The sequence below is a fragment of the Pogoniulus pusillus genome, chromosome 29 (genome assembly GCF_015220805.1).
Source record: "Pogoniulus pusillus isolate bPogPus1 chromosome 29, bPogPus1.pri, whole genome shotgun sequence".
Lineage (NCBI taxonomy): Eukaryota > Metazoa > Chordata > Aves > Piciformes > Lybiidae > Pogoniulus > Pogoniulus pusillus.
In genome coordinates, this window is record NC_087292.1 from 7,155,044 (window position 1) to 7,168,776 (window position 13,733).

A 13,733-nucleotide genomic window follows, 5' to 3' on the forward strand; every position below is an offset into this window, starting at 1 on the left:
AAGTTTAACGAGCTTCTCATTTGACCTCCTGCATTCCTTCAAAATCCTGATCTCATGCTTCATTCAAACCCTCTGGGATTAAAGCAGTTTTAAGCAAGAGATACTTAACTACTGTTTGTAGTATTTTCACCCTGGAATTCCTTTCTGCCCTGGTGAGTTCTTTTTTGAGCCTCATATTTCATTGCTGCTTTGTCTTATAACTGATTTTTTTTCTGCTGATGTTTCATGCCAGAACAGCACTTCCTCTGTGCCTGTAGAGCTCTGGCATGTTATCCAAGGAGAGCAGAGATGCAAAAAGAAAACCATGGAGTCCTACTGTGTGTTGCTATTTTCTACCTTCTTGGCTATGCATTAGGAAAGGCTGTGTTTAGTCTTTTGGCTTTTTCCTTCTCAGATGTTTTCTGGTTTGCTTTGTTTGGTTTTATATTTAATCTCCCAGAGTTTGAGTATTTATTTCCTCATCTTGAAGACTTAGGTCTTTGCTAAGTGCTTTTGACAGGCCTTTGGATTTTGTTTGGAATCTCCAGTCTAGGGTTTGCATACAGCTCTTACCACACTTAACTGAATTTGAATGGGTTTTGATACCACTTTTGCTTACTACTTTAGGAAGTTGGCATTTCCTTTCCTTGGAGCAAGTAAACTCTAACAGCTTTGAGTGTTGGCTGTTTACAGAACAGGTTTATAAACTCAGGTTGGCTTTTCTTTAGAGAGCCTCTGTCCAGAGGGCTGGTCTGTGTCTCATGGTGACCCTGCCCATTTATGCACTGCTGCTATCACAGCTTCACTAATCTCCCTCGGCATCCCCTCACTGCTCCCCATCTTACTGGGCAGTCAGTAACATGTTTGTAGTGCTGGAATTGTAAAACCTGAACAGGGAGAACTCCAGAGGGTGTTAGTGCAAGTATGAACTCATTTCATAGACTCATTAGGGTGGGAAAAGACCTCTAAGATCACCAAGTCCAAGCATTAACCTGACACCACCCTGCCCACCAAGCTGTGTCCCAAGGTGCCACAGCCACATGTTTTTTGAAGCCCTCCAGGCATGTTGACTCCTCCATTTCCCTGAACAGCCTGTTCTAATGCCTGACCAGTTTCAGTAAAGAATTTTGTCCTAATAGCCAATAATTTCTAATTTCCATGCATACTGAAGCCTGCTGTCCTAAAGCATGGTCATGTAAGGGCAAGTGCTATCTACTGCAGACCATCCAGGAATTGTTTAGATGCAAGGAGGGATGGTTTTAGAGCCCTTAGTATGTTTGCACATCAGGCTGTATTTCCAGCCTGGTGCTGAGTTACTGATACTGGGCATTGTGCTTTCATTAGCACAGATTTTCAATCGTCCTTGGTGCCCCCAACTGCTGTTTTTGAACAGTATCTTGTATTCTAGGCCCGCAATCAAGAAACCAATGCCTCAACAGACAAAGAGCCATCTTGACCTGCTGTTGGACAGGTTTATTTAGAACAACTTTTAATTTCCTGGTGATAGGAAAGCAGATCCAATCCTGGCATTATTTACATTTCTGAAGTGATTACACAAACAACAGGAGAATTGGGGTGACAGGGAAGGAAGAGTAGCTGTATGAGACCACAGGGTTAATAACTTCTTGGAAAGCATTTACAGCTGTAACTAGCCATGGGATGGCAGGTTGAATTAAAACACAGTGACAGTCCAATCTGATGCACAGGGATCTCCTTTAACTCCTGCAGAGCTGTAGCTTCAGTAGTGGCTGAGCTGCTGAGAGCTGTTTTGCTGCCAGGGCTGTGTATCAAGCGTTGCTGATGGGTGGTAGGCTTGTGGATTCATGTCTTGCCCCGCCCTGATCCGAGCTGCCTGTGTGGTTGTGCCATCAGCATCTATATAGAGAAGGCTGTAATCAATTTACTAAGTTGCCTAAAGGTGCCTTTTGGTGGCCTCATGTTTATTAATCAGGCCCTCAAACAGAATGATGACTTGGCTGAAATTTTGCTAGGCTTGGTGATTTGTAAGCTTTCATTAGCAGACAGTATGTCCCCAGGATTACAAGTGTACTGGTTAGGTTAGTCTTTGTCAAGCAGCCTGAGGTTAAACTGTGGAGGTTTTGTTCTGATGCAGTACATGGAGCAAGATTCAGAGTGGGGAGTTAAAGGTGAGGACTGAAGTAAATAAGTAGAACATCAGAACCACCCTTCTTTGAACAGGTCTGAGGAGTGTATGCATCAGCTTCCAGCTGCTTACATCAGGAGTGTCTTCACTGCTGTACAGTTAGGTCCATGAGCTCTGAATTACTCTAGAGAGAAGGAAGAGGAAAATGAGAGAACTTGGTGAGCACACAAAGGTTTTCGTTGTTTGGAGGCTTTTTCTAGTTGACCTTATTTGTGGAGATGTAACCAAGTCAGGCATGGTGAGACAGGCAGCAAAATGCCATGTTCTCCCAGCTGCATCCATAGGCATGGTTTATATAAAGCTCTGATCTTCTTCCTCTCCTCCCCAGACCCTTTTTCATCAGTATTCTCACAGGTCTTCCCATACTCTTGTATGTTGTGCTGGCCAGGCTTAATTTCTATGGGATATAGGAGTAAGGTGAGGCTGTCTCAAACAGGACAGCTGCTGTTTGTCCAAGGCAAAGTTGTCCAAAGTATTCCCAAGGAGGGCTGCCTGCTGGCTCTTGGTTCCCCAGGGCTGGCAGGACTTAGAGCACAGTTCAGGTCCCAGGTGAGTACTTCCAGGAGTGAGAGGTACAGAAAATAGTAAGACTTTCTCTCCTATTCAGTGAAGGGAAAACCTGAAGCATCCTGGAGATCTGGAGACAGGTTCTGCTCCTAGGGGAAGGCTTTAGTCTGTCTTCAGCCTAACTTGGACACTAAGGCACAGCATCTCACATAGCTTCATAAGGCTGGTTTTGGTTGCTGCAAGCCTGTTGCCAGATACCCACATGGAGCTTCACAACACTCATGACCTGTCTATTCAGACTAACAGGACTTTAGTATTTGACAGAATTGTTTGGGAGTTTTTTTCCCCTCTTAAACTGCAGCAAGCATCGTTTTTGTGGGCAGCAGTGTCCATAGGCTTGGCTTCTCTGAAGGACAGCCATCAGATGGCTTGAGCAATGCAGCAGCAGTGTGTTAGGTTACTCACTGTGTTACTCACCAGAGCACGGGGATGTGAGAAAGGGAGAAGTATTTACATGAGCTTCACCAGGGTACTGGGGAAGCCTTCTAACTGACTGCTCTTCAAGTCCTGAGGCCTGTGAGAGAAGATGACAGTGGTGGCATAATTGGGATTGAGGAATCATTTTTTTTCCACTGCTATTTTATTGAATCATGGGGTTGAGAGGACAGCACAGCAATGTGCTACTCTGTGTGGTGTGGGCTGGCTCAGGACAAGGCTGTTCCTTAGCTGTGCTCATCCACATGAGGGAAGAGCTGGGTTATGGAGTCAGCTGAGAGCAGATCCAGAGGAGAGCCACAAAAATGATCGGGGAGTTGGAGCACCTCTGCTATGAGGACAGGCTGAGGGAGCTGGGGTTGTTTAGCCTGCAGAAGAGGCTCTAGGGAAACCTAATAGCAACCTTTCACTACCTGAAGGGAGCCTACAAGACTGTTTACAAAGGCCTGCAGTGACAGAACGAGTAGCAGTGGCTTCAAACTAGAGAAGAGCAGATTTGGATTGGGTGATAGGAACAAGTTTTTTCCTGAGGGAGTAGGGGAACACTGGAACAGGCTGCCCAGGGAGGTCGTTGAGGCCCCATCCATGGAGATATTCAAGGTGAGGCTCAACAGGGTTCTAGGCAACCTGATCTAGTTGCAGATGTCCCTGCTGTCTGCAAGGGAAGTTGGACTGGATAAGCTTTGGAGATCTCTTCCAGCCCAGACCATTCTGTGATTCTCTTTCCCTGACTGTACCTGAAAGGTGCTACTTAATTCAGTAGCTTCACATCTTGTCCCTGCAATGAGCAGATACTGAGCTGATTCCCACCTACCTCTGCCTCTGCAGGATGGCCCCCAGGAAGTCCCTCAGTACCATCTGCTGGTGGTAGCGGCTGTCCATCAGGATGCTGTCAGACTGGCGCCTTGTCAGGAGCTCCTGCATCCCCTCTCCCGGGCTGCTCCCACTGCTGCCGATACACGAAGATGAGAAACACTTTTCAGAGATGCTTTTCATGTCCTTAGCTCAAAGTCTGGCTCAGGCCTAGCAGCACAGCAGGGGAGCCTGCTGGGTCTGAGCCTAGGGCCATTCTGCTCAATTTCAGTAAGAAATTGGTCAGCAGCATTTGCTCCTCTTAGCACAGGCATTGGAGCTGGCTCATGTCAGACTAGTCAGAATCACAGAATCATTTCAGTTGGAAAAGACTGAAGGTCTTTGAGTCCAACCAGCAACCTAACACCACCACAGACATTAAGCCACATTCTGAAGTGCCCTGTCCACAGGTTTTTTTTAACACCTCTAGGGCTGGCAACTCCACCTCCCTGGGCAGCCTGTTCCAATGCTGACCACTCCTGCAGTAAAGACATTTTTCCCAATATTCACTTTAAACCTTCCCCACTGCCACTTCTTCTCATTCTGCCATTGGGTATTAGGAAGAAGAGATCAACCCCCGGTTGGCTCCAACCTCCTTTCAGGGAGCTGTAAAAAGCAATGAGGTCTCTCCTCAGCCTCCTTTACTCCAACCTACACAACCCCAGTTCCTGCAGCCGCTCCTCCTAAGACTTGTTCTCCAGGCCCTTCACCAGCTTTGTGGCCCTTCTCTGGACAACAGTAAGTCTCATTTAGCTTCAGTCACTGATCTGCCTAGCCAAAGGTACCCAAGAGAGGCTGTTCTCTGTGTTCAGACTGAGCCAAGGTAACTGTTCCCTACCACGTGATGATCCAGTGATCATTTTTGTTGGTGTTATGGTAGAGCTGTCAGTGGATCTGACACAGCCTTGGAGGAAAGGATTAATTGGGCTGCTTAATGTAGTTGTGATTAGGGGCATCCAAGACATGGGGATGCAGGATGCCCTTTGGGCTGCGGAGGAGCAGCAGCCTGGCTTACCCCAGCCGCTTGCCGATGATGGTCTGCAGGAACTTGCGGGCAGAAATCTGCCCCAGGAACTTGCGGTAGTTGTCGGTGAATATGGCATCGGCGTGGCGCTGTGTCCTGCGCGGGGAGGCAGGCACCAGCTGGGCTCCTGGGCCAGCAGAGAACCTTCTAGGGGAGAAAACGTGCCAGGTGTAACGCTGCCGGGGGCGAGGCAGCCACAGCGAACGGCTGCTGGTGTTGGACTGTTTTATTATCAGAGGGGGCAAGGGTATAAGGGAGCTCAGTCCTGACACAGAGGCAGCACGCACAATGTGATGTCTGTCTCTAATCTGCATTGCAGCAAGCAGAGAGAAGTGCCTGCAAGTCAGAAAAGAGATCACGGAGCCAGTGGAAAGTAGGAGAACCACAGGCAAGGAGAGGGCAAGGCTAGGGCTGAGTCATTCCTGTGCTCTGCAGCAGCACTGGCACCTCCTGAGAAGGCTATGGTTGGGAGCCTCCAGCAAGTCCCTGGCTTGTGGTTAGAGCCAGGATCCCAAAAATCCACAGGTAAGGGAGCCACAAGGCACTTGGCCAGTCCCACTGATGTAAGGATGAGTCCTCTGCACTTCAGACAGTAATCATCCTCCATCTCCTGGCAGGGCTGGAAAGGAGAGGCTTCAATAACCACGAGGGGGATTCCCAGAGCTCTCTGGAAAATTACTTTCCCTGCAGGAGCCTTGGGCTTCTGACTCTGCCCCTGTCAGAATGTTCCTGCTGTGGGGGGACATCAGGATGTGGCTCTGGGCATAAGTGATGGTGAGAAATGGCACAGCCCCAGCCTTCTTCTCCAGTTGCAGGGCTCAGCTGAGGAGATGGAGAGGCCAAGTGACCTGCTGGTGTGCTCCTGGGCCAAGGGATGATCATGATCATTTTACCTCTGCCGCAGTAGGGCTGAGAAGTGTGGTACAAACCTTTTCTCAGTGGGGCCTGTTAACAAACTCTTCTCCTCCTGCTCCTCTGCTGAGAGGTCATGGCTCTGCAGTGGGCTGCTGTGCTGTAGCTGGAAGTTCACAGCCTTGCCAGCAGCCATCCCTGGGCTGTACCTGCAAGACAAACCCATGGCATGATGTGAGGTGTGCTCAGCTCCCAGTCAGGGATCAGTCTTCCTGGCCACTACTCCCTGTTCTCCTCTTTCTCCTTTTGCCATACGCATCTCATCATAACATGAGTGGTGTATGTCGCTGACCCCAGCTAGGAACTGCCCTGAAGCTGTCTCAGCAGGGAAAAGACGGATCATGGACCTGCTTCAAGCACAGTTTCTCCTTGCAGAGCTCCCAGTGTCCTCAAGCAAAATTCCAGTGGCTCTGGTATGGTTATGCCATAGCTCTGGCACGAGACTGAAGCATTTTGTTTGGGACATTACAGAGACAGCCAGCAAGGAAATACTTGAAATATTAATAGGCAGCTGTTGAGTTTGTGCACTAGAAAGTCTGCACTTCTAACTTCAGTGCAGATGGCCTGCAGGAACAAAGTTTAATCAGTGATGGAGCTGGAGGTGCTGCCTGCACCTCAGATATCCCTTTGTAGAACCTAGAATTCAATCCTCTCAGGTGCCTGCCTTCTTTGGAAACCACCCCTAGGCTAAAAGTGTGCCCAAGAAAATAAGCCAGGGCAAAGAAATAGGCTCACCACACACATGCAGTTCATCTGGCTCTCAGGAGACCTGGCAACCTTCATGTGGCATGTGCTTATTCCACACAAGCCTGAGGGAGGGAGTCACGGCATGGTTAAACACAGCTTACCTGAGAGCTGGGTAGAGAGGAGAGGAGATGGAGCATGCAACTAAATGCAGGAACAGCAGCAGGGTGGCCTTATCCAGCATCTTCCACCCTTTGCAGTCACCTGAAACGTGGAGCAGTCCAAGTCAGCAGCAAAGAGATGCTCAGTGCTAGTGGAGGAGGCCAAATGCCACTCTCGTGTTTTCAGTTCCCCTGCTAACTTACTGGCACAGAAGGACTGGAAAAGTGCCCCTGTGTTTGTGGTTCTGGTGTTTCCCAACACAGAGGTGTCTTGATGTGGCAATATCTTTTGTGGGGCAGTGGCTTGTGTGACCACTCTGGGAGCTGGTGCCTCCCATGGGTCAGGAGGCAGGGCTCATCAGCAGGCTGTCACCCTGCTGCCTGCTGTTGAGCTTTTAGGCTGAGGTGAACCCCAGAGACCAGGACATGAGTTGTAAAAGCACCTGGATGCTGGAGAGCAGCAGTTAGCAGGGGCTGCCAAAATCAGCCTCAGCGCCTGCACAGGACCATCTGCGACCAGCCCTGGGACCTCTCCTGCTCTCTGCTCTCCCAGGGACATGTGTCTGCCCTCCTGCCAGTTTGCTTTAGCCTGGAGAAGAGCAGACTGAGAGAGGATCTTCTCAATGTTTATCAGTATCTAAAGGGTCAGTGTCAAGAGGCTGGGCCCAGATTCTGTCAGTCACATCCAGTGATAGGACAAGGGCCAGTAGGTACAAACTACAGCACAAGTTCCACTTAAAATCTTCATTGTTGTGAGGGTGCCAGAGCAAATCCCTGGAGCAGGCTGCCCAGAGAGGTCGTGGAATCTCCTCTGGAGAGATTCCAAACCCACCTGAATGCTGTGATCCTGGGCTGCCTGCTGTGGGTGACCCTGCTTTAGCAGGGGGTTGGACTAGATGATCCTCAGAAGTCCTTTCCAACTCTCACTATTCTTCTATCCACAGACTGGGGAGAAACAGAGAAATCCAAATACAATTCTTGGACAGAAGGGGTAGTGCTGGTCTGGAGGTAACCCTGGCAGACTTATTTATCAAAGGCAGTAGTGCTCAGTTCAGTTCACTGACAGAACCCAAACTATTCCTTCTTCCTTATGAGGAGGGACCCAGGGAGCTGGGTCTGTTTAGCTTGGAGGAGCCTGAGGGGTGACCTCATTCATGTTTGTAAACATGTAAAGGGTGAGTGCCAAGAGGATGGAGCCAGGCTCTTCTTGGTCATGCCCAATGACAGGACAAGGGGCAATGGGTGGAAGTTGAGGGATAGGAAGTTTCATGTAAACATGAAGAATTTCTTCACTGTGAGGGTGACAGAACACTGGAACAGGCTGCCCAGGGGGACTGTGGAGTCTCCCTCTCTGGAGATAGTCAGAACCCATCTGGACACGTTCCTGTGTGATCTGCTGTCTGTTCTGATAGGGAGGTTGGACTGGATGAGCTTTGGAGGTCCCCTCCAGCCCCTGACATTGTGTGATTCCTTGAGCTATTATGCATAGGTAGAGGAGAGGCTGGACCAAAATAAATCCTAGGAGAGCTGAACCTGCTACTGTGTGGAGGGGAGCCCTCCCCCAGCTCTAAGCACTGGCTTTGGTAGAAGTGGAGATGTACCCAACCCATGCCTGACTCAAGTTAGAGTCCTCTGAGGTTGCACACCCTCAGAGCTGAAGGCAGTTTTTTTGTCATTGGAAGCAAGGTTCCTGATGTTTGAAAGCAATTGATCTTCTGCTCAAAAAGGCTCTCTAAGAATGTGGACAGAAATCTTTAAAATACCAACTTTCCCTATTCCCTGCCTCATTTCACACAAGAAAAGAGCAGAAAGATGTTTGATCTCTGTAAGAAGGAAAAAAACAACAACAACAAAAAAGCCTCTTCCAAATGTGTAATGATGCTTCTTGCAAAAAGAACAGTTGCCAGATGGAAGGGTTTGCTTGGGCCTCTGAATGCCCAAGCCAGCCCTTCTGAGCAGGGGGTTTACTGATGGTGATGGTAGGAGGGGGCTCTGCTTTGCTGCTCAGATGTGGCTGCTCACCCTTCTGATTGTAGATCAACATAGTGAGGGGACAGCTAAGGACTGAGGGTCTTTCAGGTGGGTCTGGCCTTGATACCGTGGCAGATAATAACAGGGCTATGGCAGTGTCAGAAGTGCGCGGGGACAGGCGGTGCACCACCAGCTGGGGTTTCGTATCACAAAGTCATGCTCAGCTTGGTCCCTGTTCCTAGTTGGGGGATCAGCAACTTCCTCACCTGCTCCCCTGCGATCAATGCTTGCTTCTGGCTCCGGCAGAGCTTCTTCTGAACTCATGGGGGCATCCCCTGCCTCCCATACCCAGTCTCTTACAGAATTACTCTGGACCCTCAGAGGAATGCAACTCAGAGGGCTTCTGGGTTTAGAGCAAATTTCCTGCTCGCTCTTTTCTCTTTGTTCCTTTTTTTCTCATTTGAACTTGCAAAGCCTGACTCTCCTGTGCCTCTCCCCTAAATAGCTCCAAGACAAATCCCAAATCAGATCTTCCTAGGTAGGGGAAATTACCTAAAGCACCTTTATTTTTTGGAGGAGGGGGCACCAGGAGGCTGTGGCACAAGCATTTAGAGAAAATTCCAGTCTGGAAAGTACCAGGAAAGCTGCAATATGAGCTGAGAAATTAATGAATGTAAATGAAAACCCAGCCCAATGGTGTCTGCTTCCCTCTTTGCTTCCGAGGATGCAGCCCTGATTGCCACTTTCTTTCTGTGTCAGTTTTCTCTTCTCTGAATGCTGAGTTTTCCTCCAGAATCACTTTTTCTCCCTTTGAGATTCACTTTTTTTTTCTTTCTCTACTCTTAGTTTCTTTGCAATATTTTCTTTATTTGTTTCTGGCTTTGCCTTTCTTTCCCTCTCTTGCTTTGTCTTCTAACTACAGTCTGCTTCTCATCTCAGCTGTTGGAGTATTTCTGTTTCACTTTTTCCCTTGGGAAGGAGTCTGAAGTGAAAGTCCTACACCCCTTCCCAGAGGTGTCTGCTTTCTCAGAGGAGAACTGGGGAGCTGAAGCATCACCCTATAAACAGGCAACCTGACAGCTCTGCAAAACCTTATCACCTTCTGAATTCTCCTGAGGTGAGAGACACCTCCTTACTTTCCATCCCAGCAGCATGTAACAAAAATGATTAATAAATTCTCATCAAGATGAAGAGCTTTTAGTACCATTCCAGCAGATAAAGCCTGATAGTTTCATTCCACCCTGTGCAACATCACCAGCAGCACGGTGAGCAGCACAGTGACAGGGATGTTGCCGCGCTGGGGTAACTATCGCTTACTGCTTCTGAAACCTTGAGCACTCTCCAAAAGCACCACTCTGTAGATGAAGGCTTTTACCTTGCCTGCTGATCATAAAGCTCAGACTTTTATACTGTAAAATACTGCATTAGAGAAGCAGAAATCCTTTGAAGTGCCTTACTCTGCCTCCTTGTAGCTGGATTCGCATTCTCTGTAACACACTGTTGTGTTTCTGCTTGCACTTTGGTTTGGCTCAGACACGGTTTTATAGATGGACAAGTAAAATCATTCATTTTCCAGGGTAAAAGGAACTCCCATCAGTATAGCAAACGAAAATAATGCTACAGCTACCTCAACGTTGAACATGTTTGTACAAGGCTCATCTGTGTTACAATTCTATTGATTTTCATTTGTCCTGTAGTTCAATTATTGTTTCATTCTATAACTCGGTACAGAGAAGACTCACATGGCTCAAAGGATATTGTACCTGACAAAGCCAGTTACTGATGCCAGCTCTGATGGCATTTCAGTGTCATTCAATTGTCTCCAATTTCCAAATAGATGTTATCTTGTTAAATGCAGGCAGAGGCTCGCACTCACCGTGCCGCAGAAAACAGGTGCTTCCTCGACCGGCTCCTGCCCAGGAGTTTCCTTCCCCTCCTGCAAACACAACTCCTCCTTCACAGATCTCTGGTGAGCCCTGCCAGGTTCTTCCCCTCCGTGGTGCCTGGCAGGATGTGGGACAGTATTGGGCAGGGAGAACTCTCAGCTCTCCCCCAGCTCCTCTGGCTGCCAGGGAGGTGCATCTCCTCTTTTATACCTGAGCTCCCTCAGGAGTCCCGTGGGCTCCCACGCGTCAGAGAATCAATTATCTGCCTGGATTTCAGAGGCTGTGCTTTGCATCCTCTTCTCGTGTGTGTGCAGGACGCAGGCAGGGAGGTTGCGGGGAGATGGTTGTGCCTGTAGTCGAGGGTCATTTGCATGCTTTCCCTTTATTGTTCAAAGAGGGAAGAGCAAACAACAACGGTGATAATCTCACCGAGTGCATGACAAATTCACTTTGCAGGTAATCTCATCTTCCCTTTTGCAACTGCATTTTCTCTTCCTACTCCACAATGAGAGAGCGTTAACCATTAATACTTCCCCACACTGCCTGCTCAGGAGGGTTTATCTTTTTGCTGTTATATTTTCTTTGATTATCAGCCTCTTCCTCCTTCTCCTTTGTTACTCACACCTGCTAACATTAGCAGGGCAGTTCATGCTCCAGTCCCTCGCAAACATCACAGCTTCCCATGAAGCACACAAAGCCTGGGAGCCCTGCTCTGCTCGAGTGCTCTGGAAGAAGGCAAGGGTCTTCCCTGGGGTGCTGCGTGCACTGGCAGCTGTTTTTATTCCTGGAACAAGGCTAATGAAAGCCCCATTACAAACAACACGTAGACTTCATGCCAAGAAGAACAGGACAATTCAGAGGAGTTAAAAATGAGGTGCCAGCATGAGCTCCACCTGCCAGATTCTTTGTAATGACTTCATCATGCCCAGGATTGATGAGTACCCAGACTTTCCTGTCTCTGGGCTTGTGTGACTCGATGCTGGGAAGAAGTTTCAGCAGGTGAGATGACTCATATCTGCCTGCTGCTAAATGCCTTCACCTTGCACCAGAGCCCTCATAGCAGCTATCAGTGGCAGGGATGGATTGTAGAGAAGGATGGTGCATCTGGTGTGCCTGTGGGTGCCTGTGTGTGCAAGGGGTCAAAAGCATTCAGCTCTGCTCTGACTCTGCCATTGCTTTTTTGCTTCTCTCCAAGGTGGGAAATCAGTGCTGTGATGGTGCCTAACTTCCTAGAGAAGGAATATTTGCTTCCAAACCATGGGCTTTCAGTGAGTGCTGCCCCAAGCTTGAGTGAGCTCATCACTCCAAATGACTCTGGTGTCAAATAACAGTTGCTCTATACCTGGACAGATACATCTACTCTGTCCTTGTGAGGCTTCATTTGGAGTACTGTGCACAAAAGTGAGTACAGAAAGTTCCATTTAAACATGAGGACAAACTTCTTTACATTGAGGACAGAGCACTGGACCAGGCTGCCTAGAGAGGTAGTGGTGTCTCCATCTCTGGATTAATTCAGAACTCAGCTGGATGCCATCCTGTGCAGCCTGCTGTGGGTGAACCTGCTCCAGCAGAGGGGTTGGAGTAGATGACGTCCAGAGGTCCCTTCCAACCCTTCTCATTCCGTGATTCTGTGGTGATATGACAGATGTGTACCTAGGCCATTGGGCTTTGCCTGCTTTGAGTGCTCCAAGGGCTCACATTCCCTTTGTGTCAAACCAGGACCAAGCCAATTCACAGAGCAATCATGAAAAAGGATTGAATGGATCAGAACAAGGCCTTGAGCTAGCCCTGAACTGAGCAGCTGCCAAAGGCCCTTCCAGAGCAATCCAGGAACGAAACAATGTGAAGAGCAGCAAGAACGTACTGCCTTCCTCCAGCCACAAAAAGAAATGGCAGCAGCATGTTCATGGGGGGAGCACCTGCCCTGCAGATCAGGCAGATGTATCACCTGCTGGTGAACACCAGCAAAGAGGATTTCAGGGGTAGCACAGGGCAGGTTTCCCAAAATCCCTGTGCTAGTGCACCCAGCTGGACACTGCCTCTGCAAACTGGGAAGGGATTTTTGTTTGCTGTTTTGAAACAATCTGTTCATGTTCTCTCATGTGCAAGGCCAGCTGCACAACTTTTTCAGCATGACTTACTTTTCCCCCCTATCTTGGTGCTACATAGGCTGAAGAGATGAATCAGACCATGTTAAACACCATTTTAAGGTGTTATCCTACAGTGTGCTTTTGAGATAGCCCTGCCTTTGCAGAGAGCTGCTGTAAGACACCAGGCAGTATCTCCCAGACCAAGGAGTCTGTGCCTGTCTTGGTTACAGCTGCCTGCTGCCCAGTTTGGATTAGGAAGGCTGTGATCCATGTTTGTCTCCCAAGTGAGATGCTTTCAAGGAAGACTGTATAAAGCTTCATCATCCTCAGGGTTTCCTTGCACTGTCTGGGCTGGGTTTCTATTAGGCACTGTTGGACCCAGCAAGACTCGCACAACAAGAAGGTCTCTTTGTGACTTCACATTAATTGCAGAAGGCAGCAGAAACGTCTACAACCCCTCCAGGCTCTGTCGGGTGTATCCAGTTGAGGAGTTCTGAAATAGCATAAATAGAGCAGCTTTACTGTCCTGGGATTTCCTGTCCCAGCTTCAGATGAAATCTTTGTATCTTCCCAGGACCCAGAAGGGTCATTTGTGGAGCTTCTCCACTAGATTTCTTGAGCACTCCTGTGGCTAGAGAGGCTAGTGCTGCAGCAAGAATGGCTGTGATCCCCACTGCTGCTGGCCATTCAGGTTCATCTCGAGTCCCACCATGGGTGCTCTGCCTGTAGATGCTACAGATGGTGATAGAATCCAGTGCTGTTTGGAGCTGGGTTTGCACCCGTGCCTGTTGCAGCGTGTACTGGAGCTGGCAATGATGGTCTTTGTTCTCGTGGTGATTTTTTTCTGCAGGGCAGTCACACACAGGTAGTGCTGGTAACCTCTGCACATGCAGGGGGGTGGCTCTGGCTCCAGATCTGCACTCCTCAGAGTCTGAGAGCTGCTTGGTGCCTATCAGTGATGTTCCACATCTAAATGTCACAGCCGTGTGACAGCATTTCCCATGGGAA

The 13,733-nt window shown here is 48.8% G+C and overlaps 2 protein-coding genes across 4 annotated transcripts in view; one reads left to right on the plus strand and one right to left on the minus strand.

The window, feature by feature from the left end:
• The window catches only part of RPN2 (ribophorin II), a 44,628-nt gene that overhangs the window by 22,298 nt on the left and 8,597 nt on the right, over positions 1 to 13,733 (plus strand). The window lies entirely within an intron of this gene.
• Positions 1,438 to 10,704, minus strand: GHRH (growth hormone releasing hormone). 2 transcript variants are annotated; one of them, XM_064167999.1, is made up of 8 exons: positions 10,626 to 10,704; positions 7,611 to 7,723; positions 6,782 to 6,881; positions 5,951 to 6,082; positions 5,013 to 5,168; positions 3,960 to 4,094; positions 3,128 to 3,224; positions 1,438 to 2,267 (listed from the first exon to the last, which is right to left on the minus strand). In XM_064167999.1, exons 3-7 carry the CDS (start codon positions 6,859 to 6,861, stop codon positions 3,161 to 3,163), a joined length of 567 nt encoding a protein of 188 aa, XP_064024069.1. In that variant the 5' UTR covers positions 6,862 to 6,881; positions 7,611 to 7,723; positions 10,626 to 10,704; the 3' UTR covers positions 1,438 to 2,267; positions 3,128 to 3,160. The 2 variants fall into 2 exon arrangements, with proteins under 2 accessions (XP_064024069.1, XP_064024070.1); XM_064168000.1 differs by lacking the exon at positions 7,611 to 7,723 and having other exon boundaries at positions 10,626 to 10,703.